General features: G+C 41.6%; 2 protein-coding genes and 1 long non-coding RNA gene across 9 annotated transcripts; 1 reads left to right on the forward strand and 2 right to left on the reverse strand.

The window, feature by feature from the left end:
* Positions 1 to 1,264: 1,264 nt before the first annotated feature.
* Positions 1,265 to 2,585, reverse strand: LOC138937374 (uncharacterized). Its single transcript, XM_070303585.1, has 2 exons — positions 2,233 to 2,585; positions 1,265 to 2,113 (listed from the first exon to the last, which is right to left on the reverse strand). Exons 1-2 carry the CDS (start codon positions 2,247 to 2,249, stop codon positions 1,771 to 1,773), a joined length of 360 nt encoding a protein of 119 aa, XP_070159686.1. The 5' UTR covers positions 2,250 to 2,585; the 3' UTR covers positions 1,265 to 1,770.
* A 2,270-nt stretch (positions 2,586 to 4,855) lies between these two features.
* LOC138937375 (uncharacterized) lies at positions 4,856 to 12,102 on the reverse strand. 6 transcript variants are annotated; one of them, XR_011447503.1, is made up of 5 exons: positions 11,384 to 12,099; positions 8,738 to 10,098; positions 7,203 to 7,405; positions 5,408 to 7,040; positions 4,856 to 5,333 (listed from the first exon to the last, which is right to left on the reverse strand). It is a non-coding gene; the product is annotated as an uncharacterized lncRNA (long non-coding RNA). The 6 variants fall into 6 exon arrangements; XR_011447506.1 differs by lacking the exon at positions 4,856 to 5,333 and having other exon boundaries at positions 5,348 to 7,040; positions 8,738 to 8,998; positions 9,113 to 10,098; positions 11,384 to 12,102; XR_011447507.1 differs by lacking the exon at positions 4,856 to 5,333 and having other exon boundaries at positions 5,348 to 7,040; positions 8,738 to 9,168; positions 9,644 to 10,098; positions 11,384 to 12,101.
* A 50-nt stretch (positions 12,103 to 12,152) lies between these two features.
* Positions 12,153 to 16,572, forward strand: LOC138937369 (actin related protein 1). 2 transcript variants are annotated; one of them, XM_070303573.1, is made up of 2 exons: positions 12,153 to 12,298; positions 14,262 to 16,572. In XM_070303573.1, the coding sequence occupies exon 2, from the start codon at positions 14,281 to 14,283 to the stop codon at positions 15,409 to 15,411; it is 1,131 nt and encodes a 376-aa protein (XP_070159674.1). In that variant the 5' UTR covers positions 12,153 to 12,298; positions 14,262 to 14,280; the 3' UTR covers positions 15,412 to 16,572. The 2 variants fall into 2 exon arrangements, with proteins under 2 accessions (XP_070159674.1, XP_070159675.1); XM_070303574.1 differs by lacking the exon at positions 12,153 to 12,298 and adding an exon at positions 13,191 to 13,310.
* Positions 16,573 to 16,852: the final 280 nt, after the last annotated feature.

The raw sequence follows: 16,852 nt of genomic DNA on the forward strand, positions 1-16,852 counted from the left end.
AAGCAGTGGTATCAACGCAGAGTACTGACTTTCTCATTTCTACGTGCACGACGCTAACCGACGTATCGTCGCGGCTATCGGTTTGCACACGTCATACGTACGCGTAGAGAAACCCGTATGTGACGAGAACGGGACACGCGCGCACACATACACACACACACCGCGCGCGCGCGCGCGCGCGCGCACGTTTCTAACGGAAGCTCGAGAGAGTGACTTTACGATAAATTCGCGCTCGGCTCGCACTGTCGCTCTTTCTCCGTCCGTCCATCTATCTTTCTTTCTCTCTCTCTCTCCCCTCCCTTCTCTCTTCCAGCGCGCGAAAGATTCTCGAAGACGCGCACACTTCGCGTTTCCGGGTTTACGACAACCGAGAGACACCACGAAAGCAGTGGTATCACGCAGAGTACTGGTCGGTAGGTAGGATGCTTGCGTGAATCTCGATAGAACCGGCCAACGGGAACGAATTCGAGCTAACGGTACTACATAACCGCCCCGAGACCACCACCACCACTACTACTACTACTATTACTACTACTACTACTACTACTACACACGCTGGCCACGCGTTTTGACTCTTCGAGCGCTGCTCGTTTGGAAAGTCCGACAGAGTCACGCTGGCGCGAATTGTCACACCGTGCCTCCGAGATGTTCAACATCACCGATGCATCCTCGATTCCCGATAGCCTCTCTTTCTCGATCGAAACGACGGTCGGAAACGCGCGCCGCACACACGCACGCGTGTTATTAATATTCTTTATATATCGGCTGAAATATTAACTACTATGGCGGCGCGCGGTTACGTGTAGAATTACGGACGAGAGGAGGGAAAGCGAAGGATATCGCGATAGAACGTGGCGCCTGCGCGTACTTGACTAAAGCGGTTGAGCATACATACGTGCAACGCGCACCCGCGAAATTCTCGCGCCGAATTGTAATATCTCTCCGAACGATATCGAAACACCTGTCAATTCACTCGATCTTCTCCCTCCCAATTGCTCGCACGTTCGCCGTTCGCGGAACGATTACGACTCGCGCGCACCTAGCGGATGCTCCAGCGAGATTAAGTCGAGAGTCGAGAGTCGATATCTCGACTGTACTACTATCCCTCTCGATGAGAATACGCGCGCTTATACGAAATACGTGTGCCTGAAACATACTTTTGAGCCCTCGAATCGCATCCCCAAATATTTACTCGTGTATATGTACGTTATGCAAATATATACAATACATATACATGTGTTATTTTCAATTAAATTTACTGTGATCTTTATTTATACTTCCGTCACCTTAAACTTTTATACAATTTTACAAAATTTCATGTATAGAAATTCTGCGTATTGCATTATAAATGTCAAGAGAGCATTTTGATATAAATATCTTGTCAAGACATATAGTAATAGCATAATTTAAAAAAAAAAAAAAAAACTGTATATAATCAAACTTTCGATTCTGACGTATAGACAATTTATAGTCTCAATTATACATGCGAGTTTTATATACGCTAATTAAAAATATCTAATATCTTTATGTAATTATACATTACTGAATTATATATCTATTGAAAAAAATGCCGATTCTTACACCAAAAATTTTGTTAATTTATTTGCCGACATAAATTAATATATCTTACCATTATCTACACGATTGACGTGACGAGAGATTGAAAACTCTTCGAATATGTGGCATAGAAAAATATGGCAAATAAAATAACAAGTTAAACGTCGAGAGAATATTTTGCGGACAGGATAAAGCCAGCGAAGCATACATTTATCAATACAGATCCAATCTCCGCTGCGTACGTTCCATGTATAAGGAAAAGAGCAACTTGTTGCTTTCGTAATAAAAAGGATTTTCCGTCGCATCTAGATCTGGTCTGTAATCGTTGGTAAAATTACTTTGGCTAGAACCACAGCTACCAGGGGGCGATGAATTTTGAGAACAGCTCGACGATGACATAAAATTTCCACTCTCCCAAGCAGTCTCCATGTTTTCCATTCCGCTCTCTATTACGCTCTCTCGCAGACCGGATAAACTATTGATATGAAGATTGTTGATTCGTTTGCTCAATGGCATAAATTCACTAGATTCCTCTTCTATGTTGCGATATCTCTTCCTAAAAGATTCATGCCCAAAAAGAAAATTGTGAAAACGTTGTATATTACATATGATTCTTGCATGTAATTGCAAAATTTATATATCGTCTCGAACAAGAGTAAAGACACATAGACAAACCTGTTTGTCCGTATCATGATTACGTCGTTAATCTGATCTTCTCTATAAAGCTTCCAACAAAGTTATTTTCCTAGTCGATACATGATATTGTCGATACAGCAATTGTTGCGATCCTTACAATATTATATTCGATTAAGCGTGTCTCGATTAGCGCCACGAGATATAATTCGCAGCTGATTCGACAAAGTGACTGTCGATCATTGTATTCGAAATTCCAATTGAAATGTGATACAAATCAGAAACTAACCTCTTCGAAATTCTACAACCGTCAAATTCGTCGTAAATCAACAAAATGTACAGATCAAATGTGGATCTTTTTTTGTGCCCGATGATGGCGATGATGCCTGTGTATACAATCATGGACATATAAAACTCATAGACGCGGAATCTTTGCCGAGATAAAACTAAAACCACAATGCTATAGGCATAGGCGATATCCAATGAGAGCACTGCTTTTTCGAAAAAGCTTATCGCTATCGCCTAGCATTGTGCGATAGAATTAAATGTATTTCGCGCATTATGCGTGAATCTGAAAGCGCCCTAAAGCCCCTTTCAGACTGCGCATTGAAAATTGACGATTGAAGATTAAAGACTGGAATTCAACTAATCGGAACAAAAGGACTAAGATTTCTTTGTGCCGATTGGTCAAATTTCAATCTTGAATCTTAACGCTCAATTTTCAATGCGTAGTCTGATACGAGCTTATAAACTATGCATTGGTCATCAGTTTCCACCAAAGTCGTCAATCCGATTCTGATTTTTCGGTGCGCATCGAATTTAACGTACTGTTACCACTGAAAGTAGAATAGAAGCGAGAAAGATCGATATTTCAGTAGAGCCAACTTAACTTTTGCTTGTGAATGTAAAATAAACATAATCCTTGACAATCTTTTTGTTAATTTTCCATTTTGATGATTAATACGAACAAACGATAACTGTTACGAACATTGATATATAGATTATATATCGATTATATATTGATGGTTATAAAATAATGAAAAATAAAAGTTGACACCATTTAGTCTCAACCGTTTCCACTAAATTTCGTATCAATTCGCTGCCACTCCGACAAAGCTTGTAGATCGAAATGGGAGTGAAATGAACGCAGTCAGTCGTGTTTCCATCGACTTAAATTTGGTCATCATTCTACCATTCGCACTAGATGCGAATTAATACTTTGGTGGAAACTAGACCATTGAAGATTGAGATTGAAGATTCAAGATTGAAATTTGACCAATCGAAATAGAGAAATTTTAGTCCCTTTCGTTCTGATTAGTCAAATTCCAATCTTTAATCTTCAATTTTCAATGCGTAGTTCGATACGGGCTTTACTCTTCCTTCATGGATACAGTATGATCGCATATGATCATTATGGTAGTGTCTACAAGTCCGGATCTACAATAGATGTAGTAAGCCTTTAACCTTAAGAAATTGACCAATCACAATCAAGTACTCTCGAGGAGAATACTCGACTGTGATTAATCAATTTCTTAAAGCCCGTGTCATACTACGCATTGCCAGTGGCATCGCGGACGCGGTTCGGATTTGAATTACGGACTGCAAATCGTCAATCATCCAATCAGATTCTTGGCTACTTCGCTCTGATTGGATGGATGACGATTCGCAGTTCGTATCCACATCTGTCGTACAAATCCGATCTGAGTCCACAATGCGTAGTGTGACACGAGCTTAAGGCTTAGGGCTTATTGTAGATTCGGACTTATTAGAGGATCTCTAGAGCAAACGCTATGCTACGTGCGAGCGAGAAAGAACGCATGGGGCACGAAACAGAGTACGTCCTTTTCTACGCGCCTTTGGTCCCCCAGTCCCCACTCCTCAACACTCGGTCTAGATATGCTATGTCTACGGTCTTTAGCATGCTCCGTTCAATACTGCCATCTACATCTATTTTTGAGCGGGAATCATACACCAACATACATTTAAGCGGGGAGTGCACACTTTTACATAAACGCATAACCACAAGCATAAGAAAATTGATTGGTCCATTTTCTTACGCATAACGAAATTGACCAATCAATTGATTTCCTTATGTTTATGACTATGCGCTTATGCAAAAGTGTGTTTGGAGTTTGTGTATAAAAACACATATATATTTTATATTTTTTTATAAATTATAAATTTTCTCTCTCTCTCTCTCTCTTTCTGAGTAGAGTTATTTACTATTTCTTATTTTTTACTGACATATATATATGTGATATGTATATATGTGTCTTGTGATCCATGATGATTGAATTATTATTAATATGATATTATTTAGGAAATGATTAAAGACACGTAAAAGATAAGAGATATGAGATAAAATTATGCGACTGACCGAAAGCCGAGTATATTGGATTCCCGTTATGATAACGGCGTTATCTTGATAATTCATTACGTCATGTAATCCATATCAAGTATTTGTTCGCGTTGCAATAAAAGTATCATTCATCTCGGTCATCTTTTCTATACGTTTATAATTCATTATTAATGTTTGTGAATAATACGATGCGTCGTCTCAAATTTGTTTCCATTTATTATAAAATATATTACTCTCTCTCTCTCTCTCTCTCGCGATCTCATATTTAATCACGCTAACGACGAATAATCTCGTATAATATATAAGAACTTGGAGTAAAAAATAGATTCGCACTCTTATTTATCGAATTTAAAATGTAAGCTGCGCTTTACAAATTGGCATATTTTTCTCACGTATCCGTCTCTCGGAATAAATGATTTTAATCAGCTCGATGTGATACTTCGATAAACGCATATATTTATCTTATGATTCGTCATTTTATAGTAATCCTATATAGCGTAACAATTTTGTCCAAAAAAGCAATTCACATGAAAACCCTGACATACATACATATCGCATATATATGGAGAGACATTGAAACGGACTCTTTATTTGGCTAGATATATAGAGTATTAGTGTTGAATAGAGTCGAGCGTGTAATTTCTTCGTACACGCGACGAAGGAAAACTATTAAAAAAGTATTGCCACAGTTACATGCATATGTTTCAAGTTAAATTATATGTAAGAATGTGTGATGCATATATATATATGACGACAATTGATAACGAGATCGTATCGACAGAATCTGAAAGAAAAATATCAAAAATATAAATTTATATATTTGACCGAGAATGGGCATACACGCATGTATATACATACATTTAAATAAATAAATAGATATATTAATAAATACAAAATACTACATGTATTTGATGTCGTTATGCATGTTGCACTCGATATGCGAAGGTGAACACACCGATCCTCTCGTTAAGCAAGCTAATCGCTCCAATTGCGCTCCAATCGCGTTGCGCGAAAATGTCTTGATGAGACTAATTATTGTTTGATAGATATAAGTAACCATACGTATAATATGGATCGAAGAGAATCGCAAAAAAAAAAAAAACCTATTCAAAGTCTATCTCAAAGGATACCAACATCCGGAGGATATTGCCTTGGCATATGGCATCCTGCCACAAGAAGGGGAAACTCTGTTATATCCCGGACTTGAAATCAACCGGAGATGTCGCCTTTCTTGATACTTTATTATCGTTAGACCGCGATAAAGATAGAGAATCCTTACATATTATATTGTATATATCTAAAAATGATACAGATGAAACAATGTATATTACAGTTAAAACTTGGTTCTTTGACGGCTGTAACGAAAAGAAACAGAAACTATTCAAATTGAGAAACAATTATCGAAAAAAAATTTCGGTAATCGAAAAGAATTAATATGTTAATTTATGTTAATAAAAAAAAAAAAAAAAATTAAAATATTATTTATATTAATTATCTTTTTCTTTAAATATCGGGGAGCGAACGTAAATCAGTATATATAAATATTTGGTGTATACAAGATTTTCGCAGTTTCGTTTTTCGTTTTATCACGTCCGCATAAATGTGAAGAAAATCGCAATGAGAATTTATCTGTATATTCTCTTATTGAGTTTTTAACTAATCTTATCGCGGGAATTGATTTGACTCCAAAAGGGCCTTTGTTTGCGATTTATTCTCAGAACGGCTCGCAGAGAAGATAGACACGCTACACTCGTTCAACTTCGTGTGAGACGTGTGCGTGCAGTGGCCTTGATTTCTGAAGCCGTGAAAACACCTCGCCGTCGCCTCGGGTCAATTAAACCAAGCCATCAAGTCAATGACTTTGTTAGCGCGGCCAATTTCTCCTCGATGATTTGCAATGCGGGAAACGAAACGAGTCTCTCGTTTCGTCTTACTGTTTAGCGTTATTATTCTAAGGAAAAGAAAGAAAGAGTTAGAATACGCTAAGTATATGCGCTAAGTAGTATTATGGCTTTACCGTCAATTAGGAAGAAATTGCGATCGAGCCTATAATATTATAAAGATGTTGTCGTTTTATTTAATAAACTACGAGATAGAATTTTTCAATAGAAATGTTTTAAAATTTTCACGTCAGGCTACTTTTACGCGTCAGGATACTTGGATTTTATTCGAAGATGGTGACTAATTCAGAGTCTTCCTATCGCGGAAAGAAAATGGATGGAGCCCCTTCCCAAGTTGGATAATTCACCGGCTAAGGTCATTTATAAATGTTATAGGTCGAGGTTAAAGGCCACATTGTATATCATCTTCGATGCGTAATGGCAACATCGAGCTATTCCACGACTCTTTGTACGGGGTTCATCCCGATGCACCTTCACCCTCCCTCGCTTTGGGCGTGGTGCCCGCTGCAGACGTCTCTCATCGATTTCTCCACGACCACCAAACACCATAAAGATGAGACAAGACGACATTTGTATCCTATATCTCGTAACTGCAAATTTATAATTATAGTATAGTTATCTATATAGAGCGATGACTTTTTTTTTGCAGTGGAAAAAAAATAAAAAAGAAATAAACAGCAATTACGTTGCCGACACTGGAATACTTATATCGTGCGGGCTTACATCATCGTTTTGCATTCCTATTGAGATACCTGTATATGTAACGGGGAAGACAGAGATGTCACGATGAAAGCAGGTTTTCTTCTGGGTCGATCCTCCTGTGATGGCCTCCTTCGACGCTATCTAAACCGTACCAATCCGTACTTTTTCGCGTATCTCTTAGAGAGATGGAACCATTCGTCGAGAAATTATCGAATAGCTTTAGCGATCGCTCCTGTTCGACTCTGTATAAATCCTAAAAATTCAAAGCGACAAGAAAGTGGAATGAACTTTCGTACATTCAAGCTTAAAATAATAAATTGTATTAAAATAATGATGCGTTTCATATCGTTTCAATTTGAGACATATAGGCCAACGAATGTCGTGTCGAAAATTAAAAACTCAAGATTCTCAAATTTCCTCGCTTTAATTTCAATAACATTTATGTATACCGATTCTTATTTCCAATTCCTGCCAATTTGCATATTGTAACGCACTTGTAATTATACGCGAGATTTTAATTGTACACCATTAATTAACAGCATATGAAGAGAAAACAATGCAAATTACCAGACGATTCTCCTATTACACGCTTGAGCTTGGGAACTGTATTAATACCAAAGTAGCTTGTGCAGTAATAGTATAATCTACATGAGAGTTATTCGAATTGTTAAAATTTTTAAATTATAAATATTTACTGAAAATTTTATATATATTCTCAAAAAAAAACACAGAGAGAGAGAGAGAGAGAGAGAGAGAGAGAGAGAGAGAGAGAGAGAGAGAGAGAGAGAGAGAGAGAGAGAGAGAGAGAGAGAGAGAGAGAGAGAGAGAGAGAGAGAGAGAGAGAGAGAGAGAGAGAGAGAGAGAGAGAGAGAGAGAGAGAGAGAGAGAGAGAGAGAGAGCGAAAGGGGTACTATGAAATTTCGTTACGCTCTTGCTCGCTGTTATCATCCTTTTTCTTTCTCGTTTACCGACATTGACTCCAATACCGGCGACGAATCTCTTTTCGCACGAGCTACATATGCATTATATTCGATATATTAGACATTCATTTGACAATTTTTATATAGACGTTCATTTAAAATTTTAAACATTGCGTATTGCAGCAGTGGCAATCCAGCTGATTATATTTATCAGGTTATCCGTTATCTCTCAAGCTCAACGAACAATGATAAACAATAGAAAATAAGTTTTACATAAATTCTCAATAAAAAACAGTCTCCGATTTTCTAAGAGCTGTGTGTTGATAGTAAAAGTAATATATGGTACTCGTCATCAGTTAATAGCGTCTGTATACTAAACATTAAATATTAATTGCGTTCCAAGGAGGCGAAAAAATATCCGCCTTTCTATGCGTTGTCGATTCCTAGATATATCCGGCTTACTTTATCATCGAGTATGTATCGAGGACATTACACTCTACAGCCTAATCTTTAGAAAATTTGCGCTTATAGTATTACGATACAGGCATTCGCGAAATTTCTAATTATAAGCTGCAAAAATATAACGATACGCGCATGCGACTGACGCGATAATAATGAAATACAAATAGCGAGAAAATTAGCCATTTTCGGCTAGATATATGTACAACTCATCGAGAACCATGACCGCATTTCGAATCCTTGACACGACGCCTCTGAAGAAAGAACCAAGAACGCTGATTACGCAGTTTTTGTCCACCTTGATGCTAAGTTCATCTTCAAGTTGTAGATGCAAGGCTGAATCCCAAGAATCCATAATATGTCATCTGAAATCTTCTTCGAGCTTGTCGACTTTGGGCGCTATCGATCGCACAATATGCTATACTCGTTCCACATAGCGATATCAGACCCAAGACAACGATCTAGATCTAGATCGGTGAAACCGAGCCAAATACGGTCATATATCCAAAAGAGTCTTCCGGTAAGCAATATGCCGTAGCATTCTCTTCTTCTGTCTCGCTAGTTGAAATTAAATTATATACCTGTTCTAACGTAATATTCTCTTCTTCTCTGCGCATTGCCGATTTAACTCGTTAGGCTTGTGAAAAAAGAAAGGGGGGCATTAGTCAACGACCCGCTTTTGCGATTCTTAAATAATCCGTAGCGGTACGTTTTTATAAGAGTGAAGATTCTTGAGAGAAAGACGGCTGCTTCGGCGTAACGTTCCACTCGCATGACGCGAAGTGACGCGAAGCCTGGGGCCCGACAATGACTAATCCATGTGGATGTGTCATTGTCGGCAAAGGCCGAGTGTCTCACTGATCGATCGCGCCCAATGCTTTTCCCTCTCACGAGACATATACGTTAAAATATTTTATCGCTTTCCATTAAATAATTATCAGGATACGAAATTCGAAAGGTATATATATGAACTTTTCTTCAATAATCGCTACCGACGCCGCGTACGATAGAGCGATCGGAACGGTACGATGATTATTTAATTGCCGAAATACATATCGGATTTCTCCATTTTAAACGAAATAAGCATTAAATATAGCAGTATCAAGTATTACATCGCACAGTCGAGATTCCTCGCTGGCGTCAACCGAGTGTACGACGGTACTGTTACGACGGTGTCGGGTAGGCGGCGTATCGTCCAAGAATCACATTAACAGCTTATGTTGCATTATGCATGTATGATCAACGACGTTTCTAAATACTTAAAAGAGGTTCCAAAGTTCACCTAAAATTAGTTTTAATAACGAAACTTTTGTTGTTAAATTATTTATATAACTTTTGTTACTTGTACTTATCTCTCTCTCTCTCTCCCTATATATATATATATATATATATATACGCCACGTGCACACGATAGCGATTCCGGTAAAATACGATGTCCGCTTTGGGTTTCTCGAAAAAGGTTGAATAAAACTACCTGTGCAAAGGCTCGATATGTTCCTTTGTACGTAGTATCGTCTCTTGCGTTCACACAAATTCCCATTGAGAATGCTAAACGAAGATCCAGATCCTGAAAAAAAAAAAAAGTTTACGATGTGATTTGAATATTTTATTCCTCGAATTGTCGCGGTTCGCGCGAATGTCATACAATTCGTATTTATTCATCAAAAAATATGACGTGTCTCGCGAACGTTCGCGAGTCGTTTCAATCGCGATGATAACTCACGATGAAACGTGTGTGTCGTATTTCGCCGAAGGAGGAGGAACGTCGATGACTCGAATGTACAATACATAATATAATAGCGCAACTTGGGGATCTTGTGCGCGAGGACCTTGATGCGGGGCCTTATTTGGTGGACAAGGTCGGAGGCGTCTCTCTCTCTCTCTCTCTCTCGAGTCATTGGGTCTTTGGAACACGCATAACAGGGTTAATTATTTGATTCGAAAGATAGAGACGGGGATGCCGGACAAAACTGTTTTTGTTTTTTTCGTGCTATGTCGTCGATCGGCAAGCCAAATTTAATTGAATCGATATGCATGGTACATATATCATGTGTATCCGTGGCCGGTCACGTGCTCGGCTACGCAAGAAGCACGCGAGCAGCTTCGCGAGAAGGAGCGTATCGATTTTGAAGGGGGCCCCTCACTCCGTTCCGCGGCACGCTTGCATCGGTAGGTATATATCTGTATTAAACGACGCGCGCGCAAGCGCAGGCCCGTAAGGACCCGGCATGACGTGGCGAAAGAGTGCAACGCACCCTTGCATCCCTGTCCTTGAATCTATTTTTACCGACTCCGTTGCGTTTATATGAGAAAAGGGAGATAAAGGAACATATGTCGTATCTCCTGTAATGATTTTTAACCACGCTTCTCGAGTCTAGATTTTAATTCGTCAAGTATCCCGATGTGCGCGTTGTAAGAAAAATGCATTACGATTTTTATTATCGTCCATTTATCGCTATAATACGAAGCTTACAATTTTATTGTAACCAGAGAGTTTAGTAGATTTTTTCGACGACGCCAATAATATATAGTAATCGAAACGCTCAATGTTTTATATACGTTGAATTTCAATTGACAATTATAGTATACACGTATATTTTTGGAAAGAATTTTTTAATAATCCTCCTATATTTTTCAACATAAGGGGTCTTTCTATTTATATTTATTAATAATAATAATGTTTCCGTGTGTCTTTTTCGGAACATTTGAAAGCTATTCAGCAATACCGTGAAACTTTCGAAAATCTATGGCTATTACTGACAAAAGAGAGAGAGAGAGAGAGAGAGATAAGAGATATATAATTTAATTTCGATAATCTTTGACATTGGTAAATCGAAGCGGGCATAACTTACTCGAATATTTCTAAGAATTAAAATACGCCATATGTAGAATGTTGGAAATTCTACGTCATCGTCGATAATGTACGATGTCGCGAGATCACGCGGGCAGGTAGTCCGCGAACAAACCCTTACGTCTAGCGTATACTTCCGAGAGACGTTACGCTCTCTCTATCGTACGATTCGAAGCGGCATTTGGAGAATCTAGCCGCTAGCCGGTCGGCGGACCAATCACCGCGTCGCTCTCGTTTTATGCCCATATATGGCAAGAGCTGCGAATCCGCACGGGTAGGGGAAGCCGGGTGGACGAGTCCATCCGCGCTGAATTTCAGGGGTGTGCCTTGCGGATCGGCGGGTAGGTCGATCCCTGCGAATAATCCCGACAAATGAGAACACGTCACGCGCGATACTCGAGAAAATTTCCGATCGCCGGAAATCACTCGTGATCGCGATCCTCCGATTTATTCTCGGTCGTGAAAGAATAGGATTTTCGGCTAAAACGGGGATTCGTAAAAATTTCCGGTACGTCGACCATACCCCTCATGGACGAGTCCACGTGACGTGACATGACGTGTGACGGAGCGGCGAGACGTGGCGTGGCGAGACGAGGCGAGACGAGGCGAGACGAGGCGAGGCGAGACGAGGCGAGACGAAGCGAGACGAAGCGAGGCGGGACGAAGAGAGACGAGGCGAGGCGGGACGAAGAGAGACGAGGCGAGGCGAGACGTGGCGCGGTGAGGCGGCGCGGTGCGGCGCGGTGAGGCGGCGCGATACCGGCTTACGGTTGTCATACGGCTACGATCTCGCTCGCATCGGCTCCACGTTCGCGGTGCTAGTTCACTTGTTGTTCGTTCTCCGTTGCCGCTCCATCGAGATTCGTTCTCCGATCGAGAATTTCGATCACGTTTAACTGCGCGTCGAAAGAGACAGGTAAGTAAGCAAGTAAGTAAGTAGTAGCATCGACGGCGGATACCCTCGATCGTCTGTCACACGTCGGCGAATTTTTGGCCCCGCTCTCCGGACGAAAGAGCGACGGACTCGCGTGAAATTTTCTCGCTATCTGGCCGGTAATCGGTGGTCGCCATGGCAGGGCGTTGCTCCGAGTGCGTAGCAACGCGAGCGGGGTAGTGTCGTTTATCTCTTCTCCTGCGCTTCTCGAATTTCAAATAACTTTGAACGAAACAGGTTGCCGTCAAGTGGTCGCGGACGTACGTATATATCCCATGTCTGGGACAGGTGGTTGCCGTTTATTAATAGACGACGCGTAGTCCGCTTTACTAACCTACGATAGCGGACACGCGCTTCTGCTTTTCGGCGGACGGGCGTAATCGTAGGTAAACGCGAGATCGCGATTCGCCGCGTTATAAAAAAAAAAAAAAATCTCAGGAGACAAATGGAATCGCTGAGAATTCCGTCCCGGGCGTAAGATCGTAAGAGCGGTTCTTTGTAAATTGGCGAGATATTCACCTGAAAATAGATATTTCATAGATATCGAACTTTATAATCGATTCGATTGTAAGACTCTCGTAGAGTTCAATTTAGCGAGTGCATTCACACATACGCGCGCACACCACCGGGTGTCGTGGGATCCAACCGGCTCCTCGTCACTCCTCGCCGGACGGGCGTATCGGGGGGGGGGGGGGGGGGGGTAAAGGGAGAAGAGGGAACGGAGAACCTCTCTCCGTGTCAGAGTACTTCCATATATGGTAAAGAAAGCCGGGATTGGTCGAGGGTGTCTCCACCCTTATTGGCCGAGCGTCGCGTAGTGGGGAATCTAGGAACAACGCGTCTGTTCATATTAAATACACCGCTGGCCGATTGTCGGCTACACTCTGTGTTCGGCGCTAGAGATCGGCGGATTGTGCGGCGATTGAGCAGTGTCGCTGCGCTTACAACTTGTGTATAACTTCACTTTTTTTTTTTCCTCCATAATACTCGAAATGTAAGTTCAAGTCGTCGAGTGATTATCCGTAATCCGTAAGATTTCTAGGATTGCCGTTTAAAGAGAGAATAGTGCACGTCGATAAATATCGAATGTATAAATGGTAGTATCGTGGTGCGAGCGACAAAGTGGTTGGTGGGTGTGCTGGGTATTTCAAAAGCGCATCGAGCGCTTTAAAGTGGAGATGTGTGGATGTAACGGTTAGAAATTGAGAACGTGTTATCGAGATACGTTCATACGATGCCGTTATATCGCGACGATTCTCGTCTAAATTTGCAAAATTTTTTCGTCGAATTTCCAAGAATTTCCACGCCTGAGAGAGAGAGAGAGAGAGAGAGCGTGTCTGTCGTCGTCATCGGCGCGTGGAAGGGTGGGGCGGGGCAGGGCAGAGCAGCAGGGTGCGGTTTCGATAATTAAGGATGATAAGGTTGCTTTCTCACGCCCGCTTTTTTCTCGAGCTTGTCCTTCGGTGCACTTTTTTTTTATTCTTGATAAAAAAAAATGCGTGCATTTCCCGTTTTTATTCGTACCCTGAGTAGTCTCGGCGACTTTTTGCGATCGAAACGTTCGATTCTTGCTACTTTGTGTGTCGCGTGTCCTTTCGACGCCATCTTGAGAGTGTGTTTGGAAAGCGGGCACACCGGGGGTTACCAGTTCTCGAATGGGATTTTTAATTTACGTTCGCTAATGTGTTCCGACAAACGAATTTCTCTCTTTTTTTTTCTTCCCCCCCCCCCCCCCTTCCCATCTCCGATAAATGATATCTGTGGAATTATAATTGTTATGTCGCAATTGAATCGCTGTTCTTATTTACGTGTAAAGATTCTTTGACGTGGGCAAAGAAGGATTAAGGGATAAAATAAGTCTAAAAAGCATATATTTCGTTAACGACGAAACGATTAATATACTCTCTTCTTGTTACGCTAATAATGTTAACGTTATCTTTTGTAGATAAATCAAGAGAGCAAACATGTGCGACGAGGAAGTTGCCGCGCTCGTAGTCGACAATGGATCCGGCATGTGCAAGGCCGGTTTCGCCGGGGATGACGCTCCTCGCGCCGTCTTTCCGTCGATCGTCGGCAGGCCACGCCATCAGGGTGTCATGGTCGGTATGGGACAGAAGGACTCCTATGTCGGTGACGAGGCTCAATCGAAGAGAGGTATCTTAACGTTGAAATACCCAATCGAGCACGGTATCGTTACCAACTGGGATGACATGGAGAAGATCTGGCATCACACGTTCTACAATGAATTGCGAGTAGCTCCGGAGGAGCATCCGGTCCTTCTTACCGAGGCCCCCTTGAATCCTAAAGCCAATCGCGAGAAGATGACTCAAATTATGTTCGAGACATTCAATACCCCAGCCATGTACGTCGCGATCCAAGCCGTGTTGTCGCTGTACGCTTCCGGTCGTACCACTGGTATCGTACTGGATTCTGGTGATGGCGTTTCCCACACTGTACCGATTTACGAAGGATACGCCCTTCCGCACGCTATCCTCCGCTTGGATTTAGCCGGTCGCGACTTGACCGATTATCTCATGAAGATTCTTACGGAGAGAGGATACTCCTTCACGACTACGGCCGAGCGAGAAATCGTCCGCGACATCAAGGAGAAGCTCTGTTACGTCGCGTTGGACTTTGAACAGGAGATGGCTACAGCGGCCTCTTCCTCCAGCTTGGAGAAGAGCTACGAACTTCCCGACGGTCAAGTCATCACTATCGGTAACGAGCGATTCCGTTGCCCGGAGGCTCTCTTCCAACCCTCGTTCTTGGGTATGGAAGCTTGCGGCATTCACGAGACTACGTACAACTCCATCATGAAGTGCGACGTCGATATTCGTAAGGATCTGTACGCCAACACCGTTCTATCCGGTGGTACCACCATGTATCCTGGGATAGCCGACAGGATGCAGAAGGAGATCACTGCCTTAGCCCCGTCTACCATGAAGATCAAGATCATTGCTCCGCCCGAGAGGAAATACTCCGTATGGATCGGTGGATCGATTCTCGCGTCGCTTTCTACCTTCCAACAGATGTGGATCTCGAAGCAGGAATACGACGAATCCGGACCCTCCATCGTCCACAGGAAGTGCTTCTAAGCGCGCCTTCTCCATCGCGTATTATCATTCCCCGATCCTTGAACTTGAGAGAGAGAGAGAGAGAGAGAGAGAGGAAGAGAGAGAGGGGCTTCTGTCTCGTTACGCAGGCGGACGTAACATCAACTTCCGCGACGATTGCCCTTTGGTTTCTCCGGGGCGAAGGTAGCTTCTTTCAATTCGGATGTACGTGTTTAAGATAGACGTGTTAACGATTAAACGAGTGGAGGAGAGAGGAGCTTTCGATATCTCCTCTTCGCGACGCGTGTTCTTCGGTCTCGGCGGCGATCCAAAATAAACCGGCGGGGTTCCGTTCTTGCTAGTTTAAACGCGATCATTCTTTTCATCGTTTCTCATCTATTCAATATAATGATCTTAAACATGTGCCCCGATTTCTAAATACCTTTTTCTACCTTGTCGTCTTATAATCGAGTCCTTTGTATTATATATTCGAATAACTTGCGTCTATTACACGGTAGCATTTAGCCAAACATTCCTCGCGAGACGTCCTTCTCTCAACGCGAGTAAAACGCTTCCTTTTCGTTAAACTCGTCGCTCCGCTGTACGCTTCGATTGCCATTTTTTCTTCGACGATTTAAGCAAGAAGAAAACTCTGAAGTTATTAAACTCCGAGCTTTCCGTTTGCGACAAAGATCGTCGATTGTTCTTTTCGCGGAAGGAGACGATCGAGGACGTGTGGCAATCAACGTCGGTCCAATGCATTCCGATTAAAGTGCGGTATTTTTAAGAGACGCTTGCGTCGAAGCTAATACACAAATACGTTGTACGTCATTCCGCGCGCAGAGAGATAAGCCTCCGACTTCTTATCTTCTGTTTATTTCCTTTTTTAATTATTTGTCTATCGTTGAGGGAAAAAGATGGCTTTTTCTGTCTTTTTTCTTCTTTTTTTTTTTTTACACGATGGGGTAAACCGCAGATCTGGAAATGTCTCCTACGAACGTTCGCTCAAATATATGGAAAAATGGAAAGACACCGCCACGGTTTCGACACCCCCCCCCCCCCCCCCACTCCTTTTCCCCGCCCCCGTAAGCGTAGCCAAAGTATTATAATTTATTCCCATTGTATTTGCGCAAGATCATTCACGTACACATCCTAAAGACTACTTTAGACTTATGGGATTATAAAATAAAAGTCTGAAAAGTATGACCTGTAAGATTTGTCGAGTTCCTTGAAATCGCAATCGTCCCAGTATCCCTGTCCATTTAAAAACCTTTTCAATCTATATTTGTATCTTATTTTTTTAAATATTGTTTTTACGATATAATGTAAGCCTTTATAATATTGGATATTAATTACTAGTAATATGAATATAATTATTCAAAAATGGAGATTTTTTTATTGGGAAGCCTGGTAAAAAATTATAAACCTTTCTATTGAAAAAAATCTAGAGCGAGAGTAGTACCTTACCGAGAAAAAAATCGAA

Source organism: Polyergus mexicanus, unplaced genomic scaffold, assembly GCF_030449975.1.
Source record: "Polyergus mexicanus isolate NDT 795.1 unplaced genomic scaffold, iyPolMexi1.0 SCAF_10, whole genome shotgun sequence".
NCBI lineage: Eukaryota > Metazoa > Arthropoda > Insecta > Hymenoptera > Formicidae > Polyergus > Polyergus mexicanus.

Excerpts from the sequence above, each read along its gene's own strand:
- LOC138937369 (XM_070303573.1), top strand. The coding sequence starts at position 14,281 with ATGTGCGACGAGGAAGTTGCCGCGCTCGTAGTCGACAATGGATCCGGC.